General features: G+C 37.7%; 3 protein-coding genes across 3 annotated transcripts; 1 reads left to right on the top strand and 2 right to left on the bottom strand.

Annotated features, from left to right (window-relative positions):
- Positions 1–145: 145 nt before the first annotated feature.
- On the top strand, positions 146–1,046 carry LOC130468992 (S-protein homolog 24). The gene is made up of 2 exons (XM_056838032.1): positions 146–434; positions 937–1,046. Exons 1-2 carry the CDS (start codon positions 146–148, stop codon positions 1,044–1,046), a joined length of 399 nt encoding a protein of 132 aa, XP_056694010.1.
- Positions 1,047–5,532: 4,486 nt separating this feature from the next.
- Positions 5,533–15,519, bottom strand: LOC110783181 (probable inactive nicotinamidase At3g16190). Its single transcript, XM_021987501.2, has 5 exons — positions 15,379–15,519; positions 15,087–15,200; positions 7,019–7,250; positions 6,782–6,898; positions 5,533–5,815 (listed from the first exon to the last, which is right to left on the bottom strand). Exons 1-5 carry the CDS (start codon positions 15,424–15,426, stop codon positions 5,745–5,747), a joined length of 582 nt encoding a protein of 193 aa, XP_021843193.1. The 5' UTR covers positions 15,427–15,519; the 3' UTR covers positions 5,533–5,744.
- Positions 7,257–11,093, bottom strand: LOC110783180 (putative B3 domain-containing protein At1g78640). The gene has a single exon (XM_056838486.1). It carries the CDS (start codon positions 8,669–8,671, stop codon positions 8,057–8,059), a length of 615 nt encoding a protein of 204 aa, XP_056694464.1. The 5' UTR covers positions 8,672–11,093; the 3' UTR covers positions 7,257–8,056.
- Positions 15,520–16,935: the final 1,416 nt, after the last annotated feature.

Here is a 16,935-nt window from a genome sequence, read left to right as displayed (position 1 = left end):
GCCTTGTTGGTGGCTGACAAGCCATGTTGAGTAGGCAATGGGTTTGATGTTGTTATATAGAGCCATTGGGCTTTGCACTTAGTGGCCCAATTAGTGTCCAATTGGGAGCCCAACCACTTACAAAGAAGAAACCAGGAGCGAAACAATGTCAACCTATAATGTGAACTCTTTATTATCAATAGCAATAGTAGTATGTGTACTAGTTTTAAGTGATGAGAGTAGAGTAGTAAAATGTGACCCGGTAATTTCAGTGGATGTAGTCAATGAATTGCCCAACAATGAGAGTCTTACCATCCATTGCAAAGAAGAAGGCCGCGAAGACGACCTTGGAATCCAAACCCTTGGCGTTGGCCAAAAATTCAGTTGGAGTTTCAGGGTCAACCGTTTTTGGGAGGTACAATATCGTTGCTACATGCATTGGAGTAAAGGTCAAGGTGATTACATGGTATTTAGATTTTTTACAGAAACTTTTCCATGAGACCGTCTCACGGGCGCGTGTAAGAAAGACCGGGTGAGACAACCACGCGCGCGTGGCCTCACGCGCGGTATAAATTGAATTATTTTGTACGGGATTCTCACTTTCCCCTTCTCTCTTCTTAACCTCTTTCTCTCTCCTCCAAAAATCTCTGGATCTCTGCCCCCTCTCTCCTCCAAAACTCAGGAACCTCACCTTCTCGTCGCCGTCCCTCCAAAACCCTAGCCACCTTCATTCTATCTTCTCCTTCCTCGATCTCTCCTCCTCGCTGCCGTTGCAAGATGTGCGACCATGGATTTCGACTATCTCAGCCTCGTAGTCTCCGCCGACAATGGATGCGCGGCCATGGATTCCGCTTGAGGTTTTTAGGTTTTCGGTTTTATTCCTTTGATTTTGTTGAATTTGCGATTTAGGTTTTGATTAATTTGGTTGATATTATTGATGTTTGATTTCATGACAAGAGGTGGCGGCCCGTGACGGTGGTGGAGATGCGGCTGGTGCTGCTAGGAAGACGGTGGGTTTCGGTGATATGACAGGGAGATGGTGGAGGTGCGGTAGGATTAAGGATTAGGATTCGCTTCCACCGTGCTATTCAATAACAGCGAGCATATGACGGTGAATTAGGCGGCGGCGAGGAAGTTGATCGGAGGGAGGAATGGAGTTACAAGCCTCAATGTTGATGTATTCCAGTGGATTGCAAAAAAAATTAAGAATAGTTTTGTTTTGTATAGATTTTTGTTTTAGTTATAAATTTTTTATATTTAGTAATGAAATAAAGTGCTTTAGTTACCTTTTTGCATTTTATTTTTGGTTATAAGCAAAAAGTTATCAATGTTTTTTATGTCAGTTTTCTAAATCTGTGAGATTTGATTTAATAGATGAAATTATACACTTATATTAACTAAAACTCAAAAAAAATTAACTAAAATGCAAAATAACGAAACTAAAACCGCTGAATTCTTAACTAAAGCTCAAAAAAAATTAACTAATACTCCTTCCGTTCCTAAATTCTTTTAAACTAAAAACATGTAACTAGAACTCAATTTTTTTTGAAATCCTAACTAAAACTTCAAAAGCGATAACTTAAACTCAAAAATTCCTAACTAAAACTCAGAAAATCTTAATTGGTTCAATTGCTTCACTAATTGAATTTCAGGCTTAACTAATTGGTATCATTGCTTAACTAATAGGTTACATTACTTGACTAATTGAATTTTAGGTTTAACTAATTAGTTATAGTGCTTAACTAATTGGTTTCATTGCTTCACTAATTAGTTCCATTGCTTAATTAATTGGTTCAATTGCTTAACTAATTGGTTCAGTTGTTTAATTAATTGGTTTCATTGATTAACTAATTGAATTTCAAACTTAACTAATTGGTTCAATTGCTTAACTAATTGAATTTCACGCTTAACCAATGCTTTCTTTATATTTTTAAAGTAATTAGTTCAATTTGAACCAATTATTTTAATTGTTTAACTAATTGGTTTCATTTCTTAAGTAATTGAATTTTAGGCTTAACAAATGCTTTCTTTATATTTGTAAACTAATTGGTTACACTGCTTAAATATTTAGTTTCATTACTTAACTAATTGGTTGCATTGCTTAACTAATTAGTTTCATTGCTTAACTAATTGGTTTCAGTGATTAACTAATTGGTCACGGTGCTTAATTAATTTGTTCCAATGATTAACTAATTGATCATAGTGTTTAACTAATTTATTTCATTGCTTAACTAATTAGTTCCAGTACTTAACTAACTGGTTTCATTGCTTAACTAATTGAATTTCAAATTAACTAAAGAGAAATTATTTTAATTACAACAAAAATTTTCATAACTAAAACGAAAGTATTCTTAACTATAAGAATTGTAATCTTAACTAAAACAAAACTATTCTTAACTAAACTCGTCATAAAATCACAACTATTTTTTAAAAAATCATATAAACCTCAAAAATTTATTGTTAACTAAAACAAATTTAATCTTAACTAAAACAACTTTATTCATAACTAAAAAAAGAAATAGTTTCAACTAATACAAATTTAACTTTAACTGCAATAAATTTCTTAACTAAAACGTAATTATTCTTAACTAAAACATAATTATTCTTAACTAAAGAAAAAATTTATAACTACATATTACAAAAGTATTGTTAACTAAAACCAATTTAATCATTTCTAAAATACATAAAATAAATCAAGAACAATGTTGTTAGCTTGGCGGCCTTAATCTCATGCCGTTGAAGTCTGTGACAATAACTCGTGACCTCGATCACCATGTCTTCGCATACATGAAAGGTGCACCTTGAGTACGTGTTGGTTGTGTTTATGAAAACCAATCTTCTACCAGATTTTTCAATTGGTTAAATGAAATGTTGCATTACTTAACTAATTGAAATTCAAACTTAACTAATTTATTCAATTGCTTAACTAATTGAATTTCAGGCTTAACTAATTGGTTTCATTGATTTAACTAAATCGCTCCATTGCTTAACTAATTAGTTCCATTACTTAACTAATTGGATTTCAAACTTTACTAATTGAATTTCAGGCTTAACTAATTGGATTTCAGGCTTAAATTTTTTTTTCGAAAATGAAATTTTCAATTAACTAAACTAGTTTAAAACATAACTAAAAGTAATAAAAATCATAAATAATTGAATAACAAAATAGTTAAGGTATAAAGACAAATAGTTAAACTTTTGAGTAAAATAGTTATTAATTTTAAACAAACTTATCATTAACTAAAACTCATGAAATCTTAACTAATTAGTTGCAATGCTTAACTAATTGATTTCATTGCTTAACTAATTGGTTTCAGTGCTTAACTAATTAGTTCCGTTGCATAACTAATTGATTTCGTTATTTAACTAATTTAATTTCAAACTTAACTAATTGGCTCTAGTGTCTCACTAATTGATTTCAGTGCTTCACTAATTGCTTCCAGTGCTTCACTAATTGGTTTCATTGCTTCACTAAGTGGTTGTATGGGTTAACTAATTTATTACATTGCTTAACTACTTGGTTCCAAAACTTAACTTATTAGTTTTATTTTATAACTAATCGATTCAATTGCTTATCTAATTGGTTTCAATGCTTAAAATTTTGTATCTTAACTAAAATTCAGAAATTCGTTATCTGAAACTCAAAAATCTTAACTAAAACCAAGAAAATCGTAACTTAAACTCGTGAAATCATAACTAAAACTCGAAATGTCGTAACTAAAGCACTGAATTGAAAACTCAAAATACGTAACTAAAGCTCAAAAAAACTTAACTAAAACCAAGAAAATCATAACTAAAACTTAAAAAATATTAACTAAAACTTATACAATTAAAACCCATAAAATTGTAACTAAATATAACAAAAATGTAACTAAAATGAAATTATTCTTGACTAAATGAAAAATTTTATTTACATCTACAATATAGATTTAAACTAAATTACAATTCTTTGCATTTTGCCACCCTGCTGCCTGTCTCACTCCTCTCCATGCCGCCCAGCAACACGGCAGCAGAAGCACCAACAAAGCAGCCACGGGAAAGACAAGCCTAGCGCCACAAGCAGCAACAACAACAACAACCACCAAACAATCACCAGTTCAACCGCTGCTCCACCACCATCTCCACCGTCAACCGCTTGCAATCCTCCAACATTGCAGCCACCGTCACCAACGCAACAAAACCAAAAACAAAAACAAAAATCAAAATCAAAATCAAAAGAATTAATTAAAAAAAAAGAAAACAAAGAAACAGTAAACATTACCTAAACTTACAATTTCAGATAAATCAAATTAAAAGGACAAACTCAAACGATTAACCTTAATTTGACATAAAAAATCATGCGTTCGGCCATACTTAGGGTTTGAGATAGAAATCAATACCTCAGATAAATTACAAACTAAATTATAAAAACTAATTAAAAAAAACTGATTCATTACCTCACTACAAAGACCGCTGCAGTCGATTCATGAACACCTACGAAAACCTCCGCCGATTCCACATTTCGACCACCGCCTTCACCGCGACTAATATCGACCGTAATTTGTGCTAGTTCTTCTGAATGACCGCGGCTCTTCAACTCCGACATAAATCATTCTCTATGACCGCCGCCGCTACCACTTTTTCGGTTTCTAAATCATCAACAACTTAGGTTTTCGGAAATAAAAATTAGAAAGTGAAGATATTCAGAGGAGATGAGTACCAGAGGAGAGCAACGACGACAGTGAGAAGTTGCCGGCATCAAATGCTCAACGACGGCGGCGAGAAGTTGCTGGTGGTAGATGATAAACGACGGCGGCGAAGAGAGAGAATGGAAAACCCTAATCTAATGAAGGAGGAAGAGAGAGAAAATTTTTGGAAGAAATGAAAGTGAAAATGAAAATAAATCATAAAATTGTTATATATATTTTCTTTTATTAATGCTGACGTCAGCAATTTACATGGCAGCTTGTGTGGCAGTCTAGTTGACAACAAGGCGGTCTTTCCCGTAAGACCGTCTTTTACAAAAGTTTGTAGATTTTTTATGGGTTTTGTATTACGTTGTGGAGAGAAAGATTGTACTCCCTCCGTCTCTTTTTGTTTTTTACGTTTTTCTTTTTGGGTATTTCAAAATGTTCTTTACATTTGCTTTTATATTATCACATAAATAACTTAGTATTCTATCAAAATTTGTGTCCAAAAATTATTTAAAACAATCAAATTAATTGGGCCATTTAATCTCTCACACTTTTCCATTGGGACATTAAAATTTTCTCATTTTCCAATATCAGAATTTTGATAAAAGTGAAAACATTATAAATAAACGTAATTTATCTCGTTTAAATAAAAAAATTGAGTGATTTCAATGCAAATTAATTATTCGTTAAAACGCGTGAAAAATACCAAACGTAAAAAACAAAAAGAGACGGAGGGGGTAGTTGGGATACACAAGACCTGGGATAGAATCCAGATGTTCTCTTGTTAAAATTTATATTGTACCCTGATTAATGTGTTAAATTTATCCAAATGAGGGGAGAAAAAATTAAAAATCCATACTATATCTTTAGAAAAAGACCATTATATCAAACAAAAATAATCATTCATTTAGGCGAATTACTCATCTTTCCAGCACATAGATGAAGTACAAGTGTATCAGTGTATGTTATGGACTTTATGGTACAAAAATCCTTTTGGGCTGCCTTCCATCGCGGCTCAACAACTAGCAACTAGCAAGTACATTATTAACAGGGCCATATAAAATGGTGTTACAACAAAGTAAGAAACTTGCATCAATTTGCCTCGCACCATTCGCTCAAGGTTGGAGTGGCTACCCCAATATTCTTCATGTCAAAAATATTGGCTGATTGAAGAGCACAATGCATTGTTAGTCACAAACTCACAACATTTACTCGTAATTAAGAACATTTGAAATATAAGAATAAGATTAACATTTGGAAGAATTAATCGGAATATGATCACGTATATGATTAAACTCTTATTGCCTAAAATTAAAACTGATATACCAAAAAGGAAAAAATCAACTAAAACAGAGAATTATGCAGTAAATACAGCATAATGAAATACAAATGAATATGAATAAGGCGGTTCAACTGATTAAGGGGATGCAACTGGAGAAACTCGAGAATCTTAACCCACAATCGATCTAATACAAGTACAGAGTAGCAACTTACATGATATAGCCAAAACAGAACAGAATGATCCATATTTGGCTGTAATCAAAGATCCCACTAAGGCAAAAGGCACTATTGCAAAGGATAACTGTTCGGTATCTATGTGAGTTTTTTTTTTTTTTTTTTGGTTTTGTAAGTCATATGATTTAGATTGAATCATGAACCTAAAAATAACCATACTTATAGTAATCATGTTGATTTTAAAAACTGACAACAAAAAACTGTAAACTTATACTTTTTGTGGTTTTTATATTTTGGTTTTTAGTTTTTGTATAAAACAGAAAACTGGAAACAAAAAAAACGATACCGAACGAGACTCGTAGTTTTTTTTTCTTGCCCCGAAGTTAATCAGAACAGAACTCTTTATCATACCATTTCTTGGTAGATTATTAGATATGACATAGTTTGTCTCAAACATATGCACTTTGGAAATGGTCATAACACATTTAAGCCATTTCCAAATTGTCACCGAATTATTACGTGACTAAACTGTTTTCGCTTGGAAACAGCCTATAAGGCTTCCCTGATCAACAGAAAAACACGAACTAACACTTCTATTTCTTTCATCAAAACAGAAAATAAGATTAGCAGATGAAATTTTGATTGCACAGATTAACAAATTATTTCTCTCTTACCAGAATGAACTTCGGGAGTTTTAGCAGCTGTGGCATCAACAATAACAGATACAGAAGGGTAATCCAATGCTACTGCATCAAATACTGTCTGCCTGATGCAATTAGGAGTTTGAATTCCTGGATATATAGTAATAGATGGTCATGATCTAACTAACTTCAAAACTGCACCTTTTGCAAAAGAGAAATCGTTGAAAAAAATCTAACTTGAAACATTAAGCTTAATTCGTTTTCACTTACCAACAATTACCAAGCTATCAATTCCTGAAGTCTGCAGAAACGAATGAAGGTGTGTAGCGAAGAATGCACTAAACCGCGTCTTAACCAACTTATAATCCCCTTCGTGTATCTCAAGTCCTTCCACGAGTTCAGCACCTTCGCGTCCTTTTACAGTAGGTCCCCCTTTCTCGGTATATAAGTGCCTTCTAAAGAGTTCAACGTCTCTCCCTAATGAATCATGCTCCCGAACAACCTGCAAACCAATGGTTTCCTCTGTCAGTAGTAGACCAGGTTATTGGACGGGTCGGGCTAGGGTTGGTGCGGGTCAAAAGCAAGGTCGGGTAATGAAATGGTCAATTTTAGCCCGTTGGTACATGGTAGTAGTGTAATACTATAATCCTTTTCTCACAGAGAATCAAGGATCTGAATCATTCATGGTCATGAGTTCATCACAAACTTGAAGTAATTGTGTCTCCTAGGAAGGCTTATAGGGTTTTTTTAGAATGAAAAAAATAAAAGTAAAAAGGGTTGCGTCAAGTAAAATCAGGTTGCGTTTAGAACCGTCTAAGAGAAGTTCTCACCCTAAGATGGTTTTCACCGGAACCTAAGATCGAATCAAACAAATACTCCCTCCATCCCATAATTATAGTCCCGTTTTTCTAATCGAACATCCCACATTATAGTCAATTTTCTATTTTGCACATTACATTCTCCACTTTCTCATGTACTATATTACATATATGGAGTATTAATTAAGAATGCATTTAAAACACAACAAAACAAAAACTTGTACTTCGTATATATTATATAAGAAGATTCAGAACATAGGGAGTATGAAGTACTACATAAAAAAATTGAAGTTTTTCATAACAAATGCAACTCGCTCGATACAAGAATTATTCAATTTTATAAGACTAAATAAAACTTACTATAAAAAATTAAAAAAAATAACATCTAACTAACAAAACTAAGTTTGACTAGGGTTGACACTTTTTGGCGGGAAGCATAATCAAAACCCTATTATTTCTTCAAATCCATCTGTTTTGTTTGAAGAAAGGGCTAAATTTGAGGATGAATTTTTCTTTCCAAGACTGCAAAATACAAAATCCTGTTAATTCTATCCCAATGAAGTCCAATTTTATCTCCTTCGTGTAGCCCTCTTCGTTGGCAAACTCCTCCTATCCAATTTTCAGTGAGTACATAACTTCCGGTTACCCAACTCTTCAATTTCAATCCAAGTAGATATTTTTCATCCCAATCAAAGAAATCAATCGGAATACCACCGTTCTTAATGGCTTCTTCTCTCTGTAATTCATTCTCAATTACGTTGTTTTTCACCCATGGCTTGTTGAGCAAAAGTCGGGCTTGACCTTTATCACAGTCGGATTTTGACAAGTGTTTTGTGAATGTCCACTCCGGTTGAAATTGATTGTTTGGAGAAGAAGGGACGGCTTCGGAATCAGTAGAAGTACTTCCATAGACAACTATAGAAGTAGTTCCATAATAGAAAGACGGAGAAGGAGAAGGAGAAAGAGAAAGAGAAAGACATAGATCACCATCATAATATTCTTCTTCTTTCTTGATCACTTTCTTGATTACTTTCTCTTTCCCTATGCAACTTCCATGCCAAAGCGAAAGCGATAAATCAAGAGGTTCATCATCCTCCACATTCATCCATTTAATAACCTTTTTCTTCTTGTTTGGTTCAGAGCGAAAGACAACTGTTAAGATATGTTAAGATATTAGATATTATTCTGTGAATATTCTGTAGAGTCCTAACTATGGTAAGTTACCTAATGTGTACCTAGGGTTTAGGTAACTGAGTTGTACTATATATACGTGTGTTATTAATGAGAATGATACGAGATTGCACAATATTTGACATGGTATCAAGAGCCTAGGTTAAAAACCCTAGATTTTTTTTCCGCACGAGTTTGAGAGAGTTTGAGAACAGCGAATTCCTTCGCTTGTTGAGTACTGCGTTCTGAGGAGTTACAAATTCCTAGGGCATAACAATGGGTAATGACGAGGAGCCACCACAAAAGACAATCGCCGCCGCCGTCGACCTGGACTACTATCTTGGGTCAGGTGACGGCCCCGGTATTGTCATCACCCCTGTAAAACTTCGAGGAGCGTCGAACTACGATGAGTGGGCCAAAGCGGTTCGTCGCTCGATGATTTCAAAATTCAAATTTGGTTTTCTTGATGGGTCTGTGAAGGAGCCCATTACGGACGAGACGAAGATGAAACATTGGATTGCGGTCAATTCGATGGTGGTGTCTTGGATCACAAACACCATTGACGAGAGTTTGCGTTCGAATCTGGAGGACTTTGATATTGCTCACGAGTTGTGGAGTCATTTGAGGACGCGGTACTGCGTCGTGTCGGGCACCAGGGTCTGCCATATTAAGATGGCTCTGAGTGGTTGCAAGCAGGGCACGTCTGAGGGCGTCATGGAGTACTATGGCCGCTTGTCGAAGGTATGGAAGGAGTACGTACAGTATGCACGAGTTCCCAGGTGTGTATGTGCGGGTTGTACGTGTAATATAGCGAAGCAGGTGGGGGAAATTCACGATGAAGATCGTCTGCACTATTTCCTAATTGGCCTGGATGATCACTATGAAGCCATTCGTGCACAACTGTTAGCACGATCGCCGTTGCCAGGACTCGATGAGGCGTACCAGACGGTTATGAATACCGAGACCATGCGCGCCAAGGCTGCGAGAGGTCCGGAGAGTGTCATGGCGTTCAAGGTCGAGACTAAGGCTCGGTCGAGGTCGGGAGATGTCAGTGGCAGATTTTGTGGTCATTGCAATCGTGAGGGTCATGAGGAAGAAACTTGTTATCAGCTGATTGGATTTCCTGAATGGTGGGATGAGAAGAAACGAGGAGGACGAGGGCCTGGTCGAGGAGGCAGGACGTCGATTAGAGGAGGCAGAGTAGCTCGCGGGGCAGCGTCGTCGACCAGTGGTGTCGCTCGTGCCAATGCCGTGAGCAATGCCACAGGAGGGGCGACAACCACTGTGACGAGTGGAGACGGATCGCAGGGTGCAGTGACGACAACCAATCATGAGCTTGTTGGGGTGACGAAGGAGCAAGTCCAGCAAATAGTTGACATCTTGTCACGACCTTCAAACAAGTTGCAAGGTAATCTTGATTTACGTTGGATTGTTGACAGTGGGGCATCACGTCATGTGACGGGTGATATTTCAATCCTGAGAAATATCAAGACATCAAGAAATCAACAGGTTGTGTTGCCGGACGGTCAACCTGCAAATTCAAACCAATATGGTTCGGTGGTCTTGGAGGATGGTTTCGTGCTCGATAATGTTCTATTTGTGCCTAAATTGAACTGCAATTTAATTTCTGTAACTCAATTAAGTGACGAATTACATTGTGCTGCTCAATTTACTAACAAAATGTGTGTTCTTCAGGACCGCTCGACGAGGATGGTGATTGGCGTAGGTGATCGACAGGAAGGACTATATTTTTTCCGTGGGGCTCCAAAGGTTCGTGTGCTAGCAGTGGAGTGTGTGGTCGACTTGTGGCATCAACGGATGGGGCATCCGTCGGAAAAAGTGTTGCAGTTACTTCCTCATGTGAGTCATAAGATTAGGAAGAATAAAACAATTTGTGATGTATGTCCGCGGGCGAGACAATGTAGGGAGAGTTTTCCAGTTAGTGTTAGTCGTGCTAGTCGCACATTTGAATTGGTTCATCTTGATTTATGGGGACCCTACAAGACTCCCCCGTCTTGTGGGGCAAAGTATTTTTTTACCATTGTTGACGATTATTCTAGAGGTGTGTGGATTTATTTACTGAGTAATAAAATGGAAGTTGCATCGACATTTCTTGATTTTGTTGCCATGATTAAGTGTCAGTTTAATAGATCCCTTCGAGTAGTACGCAGTGATAATGGTACTGAATTCAATTGCTTACAAAATTATTTTCGTCAACATGGGATTCTGTTTGAGTCGTCGTGTGTTGGGACGCCTCAACAAAATGGGAGAGTCGAGAGAAAACACCAACATATTTTGAATGTTGGGAGGGCGTTACGTTTTCAAGGAAATCTTCCAATAAAATTTTGGGGGGAATGTATTTTGGCCGCCTGTTACTTGATAAACCGTACACCTACCCCGATCCTTGACAATAAAACACCTTATGAGATGTTGTTTGGTAAACCACCATCGTATGTGCCTATCCGCGTGTTTGGGTGTCTGTGTTATGCATATAATCTCCGGTGTAAAGGGGATAAGTTTGAGTCTCGGAGTCGCCGATGTGTGTTTTTGGGTTATCCGTTTGGCAGGAAGGGGTGGCAACTTTATGATCTAGAGACACATGAGTTCTTCATCTCACGGGATGTCAAGTTTCATGAAGGGACGTTTCCTTTTGTAGATGAATCGGATGTGTTGCCACTGGTGCATGATGGTCATGGGGGGCTTGACCATTGGAGTTTGGATGAGAGTGGGACTACGGGTCCTGAGACCGTGTCGTCGCCTGCAGGTGATACTGCTGGGGTGTCGCCGCCTACAGGTGATACTGAGGGAGTGTTGTCGCATCCGGGAGCTGATGAGGGGGTGTCATTGACCAGTGGCGACGACAGGGGAGTGTCGTCGCCTGTGAGGGAGGAACAACAACATGAAACACCTAGTCGAGTGGATTCAGACGTCGTCTCCTCACAGACAGGTGTAGAGGAGACGACGGGTAGTGACGAGAGTGAGACAAGGCAGTGTGTGGAGGATACGGAGTTAGGAAGGGGGAAGCGTGCGAAGTTTCCGTCGACAAAGCTGAAAGACTGTGTGATACATACAATACGGGAAAAATATAGTACTTCCGACAAAACACCTACGACGTCATCACTCTCAGGTACTCCTTATCCTATCACATATTTTGTTAATTATGAGCGTTTTTCGTCAAAGCACAGGCATTATATAGCAGCATTGCAAGAAGGGCAAGTTCCTAAGAGTTTTAAACAAGCGATGCAGCATGAGGGGTGGCGTCAGGCAATGGCTGCTGAAATCGACGCGTTGGAGGAACAGGGGACATGGACGTTGGAAAATTTACCGGAAGGGAAGAAAGCACTGGGGAGTAAATGGGTGTATACTGAGAAGCGTGATGAGGATGGGAATTTGTTGAGACTGAAGGCTCGATTGGTATGTTTAGGGAATCATCAGGAGGAAGGGTTGGATTATAATGAGACATTTGCTCCCGTCGCGAAGATGGCGACAGTTCGAACTTTCCTAGCTGTCGCGGCTGTCAAACAGTGGGACGTGCATCAGATGGACGTCCACAATGCGTTCTTGCACGGTGACTTGGAGGAAGAGATCTATATGAAGATTCCTCCTGGATTCCAGAAGAATCACTCTGACAAAGTGTGTCGAATGAGAAAGTCGTTGTATGGGTTGAAACAAGCACCTAGATGTTGGTTCCAGAAGTTGTCGACGGCATTGACGCACTATGGATTTCGACAGTCGCTGTCCGATTATTCGCTCTTTACTCTGTCTAAAGGTACGTTGCAGCTGAGTGTGCTCATTTATGTGGACGACATGATTATCGCGGGCAATAACAAGTTTGCGCTTGAGAGTTTTAAGGCATACTTGAAGGAGTGTTTTAAAATGAAAGACCTCGGGGCTCTGAAGTACTTCCTTGGGTTAGAGGTGGCACGAAGTAGTCAAGGGTTCTATGTATGTCAGAGAAAATATGCCCTCGACATCATCTCAGAGGCCGGATTGTTGGGAGCAAAGCCTGTGGACTTTCCCATGGAACAGAATCATAGGTTGGCATTGGCAGACGGGCCAGACCTGTCGGACGGTGAGCAGTATAGGCGTCTGATCGGACGTCTGGTTTATTTGGCTGTCACGCGACCAGACGTTGCCTACTCTGTACATGTCCTATCTCAATTTATGCAAGCACCAAAGGAGGCACATTGGGAAGCAGCTTTGCGAGTAGTGAGATATTTGAAGAAGTGTCCGGGTCAAGGTATACTACTTCGGTCGGACAGTGCGTTGCAGTTGGAGGGGTGGTGCGACTCGGATTGGGCAGGGTGTCCAATGACGCGTCGGTCGGTGACTGGATGGTTTGTGTCACTTGGTATGTCGCCAGTTTCTTGGAAGACCAAGAAACAGCATACTGTTTCTCGGTCGTCTGCTGAGGCAGAATATCGGTCGATGGCAGCTCTGACGTGTGAGTTGAAGTAGTTGAAACAACTACTACGCGACTTGGGGGTGACACACGACCAAGGCATGAGGATGTATTGCGACAGTCAGTCTGCGTTGCATATTGCACAGAATCCGGTGTTCCATGAAAGGACAAAACACATCGAGTCAGATTGTCATTTCATTCGAGATGCAATCAAGGAAGGGATCATCAGTCCGTCGTACGTGTCGACGAAGGTTCAGTTAGCAGATATCTTCACCAAAGCGTTGGGGAAGGCGCAATTTGAGTTTTTTTTGAACAAGATGGGCATTCGAGATCTACATGCTCCACCTTGAGGGGGATGTTAAGATATGTTAAGATATTAGATATTATTCTGTGAATATTCTGTAGAGTCCTAACTATGGTAAGTTACCTAATGTGTACCTAGGGTTTAGGTAACTGAGTTGTACTATATATACGTGTGTTATTAATGAGAATGATACGAGATTGCACAATATTTGACAACAACACGAACGACATCAGATTCTTTTTCGTTGGTTTTCTTTATGATTGGAAAGTTAATCATTTTTTTTTCTCTGGTTTTGGGGAATATCAATTAAGAAAGTTCAAAGGAGGTTTTCTCTGGTTTTTCTTTTCTTTCTTTCATGGAAGGGAAAGGTTAATTTCAATTTGTATTTAAAAGAATTATTTCCAAATTATAATCGAAATAGTCAAATAGAATTATGAAATCCTTTTTTAATTAGGTTCATGAAAAATGTTGTAATATTAATCAAATCAAAGTCTTGTAATATGACAAGTTTAATTTTCTTAAGGTTGTCCAATTTATAATCGTGTAGATGAATTTCACTTGAGTATGTATATAACGCTTAACAATCAATTTAGCATTACGAGTCTACGGCTACGAGCTTCATTTAGCGTTCGGCTTTTCAATTTAGGGTGCTTACTATTCACTTAATTTTCACTTATTTTCTTTTTTTATGTTTTATCATATCTGAACTCAACTGGGCTAATCATAACTTATTTTAGTTACAAATTTACTTTAATAGCCCTTAATTTTCTTAAACTTATCTTACCAAACTGGAAGTAATTGTGTCTCCTAGGAAGGCTTATAGAGTAACTGGTCAACATAAATTAACTTCTAACTAGTTTTTGGGTTCGGGTGATGCCCGAGTTACTAATTCATAGCATTCACATTTAGTTAGATTTATTTTGCAATGATTATGTAACATGAAACATGTCATATCCTAGTGGGTAAAAGCTTTATTGTTTAAACTTAAGGTTTTGGGGTTCAAACTTTACACCAACCAGCGTAACCATTCACTAATCATCCCAATCCGATAGCAAACACCAACTTTCAGCTAAGTACATACGACCTATGGCCATCAATAAACTACCTATGAAACTACCAATTGAGGTTGGCATGAGTGGTTAAGGGCTTCTTTCTCCTTAACCAAGGTCTCGGGTTCGAGCCTTGATAATGGAAAAAACCTCAACTGGGAGGGATGCTGCCCATCGGAGTACCCATACAAACTCCCGCGGAAAATTAGTCTACTCGCCCAAGGCGGTGGGAACTCCTCGTAGTAGAAACAAAAAAAATAAACTACTTATGAAACTTGACAAGAACCCGAAATATGGAGCTATGTTCATGAATTTCATATCAACCTCTAAAAAGTATCATCCATTCTCTTCGAATAACAGAGACTCCATTCATTATTTTAACCATCAATTACAAATTCACAACCAAAATTACCCAAATAATGTTTGACTATCAGTAGCATCATCTCTTTTCTGCTCAATTTTTCTCAATTTCACAAGCAACTTTACAAACAAATTACCACAATAACATATGAAATCACTAATTTATAACACTAGCAAATCAACAACAATTGCTAAAACTCTGCATAATTTTTTTAAAAAAAGGGTTGAATAATACCCAAACAACAAGCATGCCACGCTCTCTTGCAACTTGAACAGCTTTGATAACATCAGGAACAATAGCAGCAGCACCATCCACCAGCAACGGCGCACCCGGCAACACGAAATCTTTCTGCAATTCGAATCAAACCCAACTTCAATTATAAATGTTGATGATCATTCAACATTAAAATTTATTAATTTACTACCCATTTTTTAAGGAGAGAAAAAACCCAGTTTGAATTCTAAACAAGAAGAGAAGGGATGGCGTGAAAAAAAATGGGAATTGAAGCAATGAAGCATGAACTTACTTGCATATCTATGACAAAGAGAGCTGTCTTCTTCCATTTTTCAGCCATTTTTGCTGCTCAATTTACTGGAATTTTGACTCTCAGACAATTTTACAAACAGATGGTGGGCAAGAGTTAGTCACCAAATTGGGTATGATAAGCACATTATATAAGCGCAACTTTCCTTGTCATTATTGGTTAGTCACTTGTTTTGTAAAGACTGAAACAGATAAGGTTGACCATCAAAATTAATCATAAGATTACCATCACAACAACCATGGATAATCAGTTGATTAAAGTACTTGAAAAATCAATGTATTAAGATAGATTATATTAGCGGCGGAAGCCTAATACTTCCTCCGTTCTTATTTACACGACACAATTAGATTTTGGACACTACTCACACAAATGTTTTTAACTTTCTTTTGTGGTTTGTACTTAAGAAAAAATATTGTCGTGTGGGGTCTCATTGGATTCATCTCAGTAAATATTTTTTAAAAATCAAATTTTTATAACTTTTTCTTATCCATAATTAGAGATATTAACGTTTGAAATCGTACATTAACAAACGTGTATAAATAATTGAGTCATTTAAAAAAGAACAGAGAAAGTAAGAAAATACAACAACAAATTAGTAAAGTGCTCTACAATAAACCAACTAAGGATACTTTGGGAAGTATAATACAGCAAAAATTCACCCTTTAAACCCCAACCGTCCTACTTAATTTGTCACAATAAACTTTCAAAAACATTATATCCAAGTTAATTTCACAAGTCACCTTTGCACAAACCGGAAATGCAAAATGTTATACTCAAAATTCGGTGTTAATCACATCTTCATCATTTGCCTTGGTGGTTATATCTAATTAAACTAATTTTAAGTCTATCCTCTCAATTATCATATATAATAATGTCTTTAACCTGATCCTCATCAACCTGAAGTATTTGCAGCACAGCATCCCTAAGCTCCCTCCTCTCATCATCTTCAAACTCACTAACACAACCCCTCAAACAATCCTCAGCACTAATTGCAGGATCACCAAATCCTTGAGCCTGGAATATCATAGATACGTTCTTGAGTCGACGCACTGAACCGCCGTTATCGGCGGCGGGGTGGCGGTGGCTCGTTGTTAAGGCTACCGTTGGGGCAAATTTCATAATTACTTTTTGAAGATGGGAAGTAGGTTTACCCGCGACATACGGAAGCAGCGGCGGCAGCGGTCCGATCCTCAATCTGCCATTTTTTCCGGCATCTTTACTCACATACTCCTTAATCCCAGGAAGTGAGAGGGAAAATCGGATACAGAAATGGAAATATATTTGACGTAATACCATCTCTTGTTCATCATCTTCCGATGAACTTTCATCATCTTCCGATGAGCTTTCGTCATCTTCTCCCTGTTCATCAGCTTCTTCTTGTTCGTCATCTTCGTCGCTAATAATGTCGCCGAATACGATGACAACACGATAGTCGTTGATGCTGTAGTACTGAACATCCCACCTAAACCATATGGTAGAGGCGATAGTGACGTAATCAGCCTCAGGGCTCAGGCGGTGGAGAAACCTCAAGCTCCATGA

This window comes from Spinacia oleracea, chromosome 3 (assembly GCF_020520425.1).
Source record: "Spinacia oleracea cultivar Varoflay chromosome 3, BTI_SOV_V1, whole genome shotgun sequence".
In the NCBI taxonomy this organism is placed as follows: Eukaryota; Viridiplantae; Streptophyta; class Magnoliopsida; order Caryophyllales; family Amaranthaceae; genus Spinacia; species Spinacia oleracea.
This window is presented reverse-complemented; position numbering and strand designations above follow the sequence as displayed.

What these genes read in the sequence shown, in the direction of transcription:
- LOC130468992 (XM_056838032.1), top strand. Translation starts at nt 146, where the DNA reads ATGTCAACCTATAATGTGAACTCTTTATTATCAATAGCAATAGTAGTA. An exon ending in GCATTGGAGTAAAGGTCAAG is followed by an intron (nt 435 to 936) that starts GTGATTACATGG and finishes TTTCATGACAAG; the next exon opens with AGGTGGCGGCCCGTGACGGT.
- LOC110783180 (XM_056838486.1), bottom strand. Translation starts at nt 8,671, where the DNA reads ATGAATGTGGAGGATGATGAACCTCTTGATTTATCGCTTTCGCTTTGG.
- LOC110783181 (XM_021987501.2), bottom strand. Translation starts at nt 15,426, where the DNA reads ATGGCTGAAAAATGGAAGAAGACAGCTCTCTTTGTCATAGATATGCAA. An exon ending in TGATAGCTTGGTAATTGTTG is followed by an intron (nt 6,899 to 7,018) that starts GTAAGTGAAAAC and finishes CTATATATCCAG; the next exon opens with GAATTCAAACTCCTAATTGC. An exon ending in AACTCCCGAAGTTCATTCTG is followed by an intron (nt 5,816 to 6,781) that starts GTAAGAGAGAAA and finishes CTCTTCAATCAG; the next exon opens with CCAATATTTTTGACATGAAG.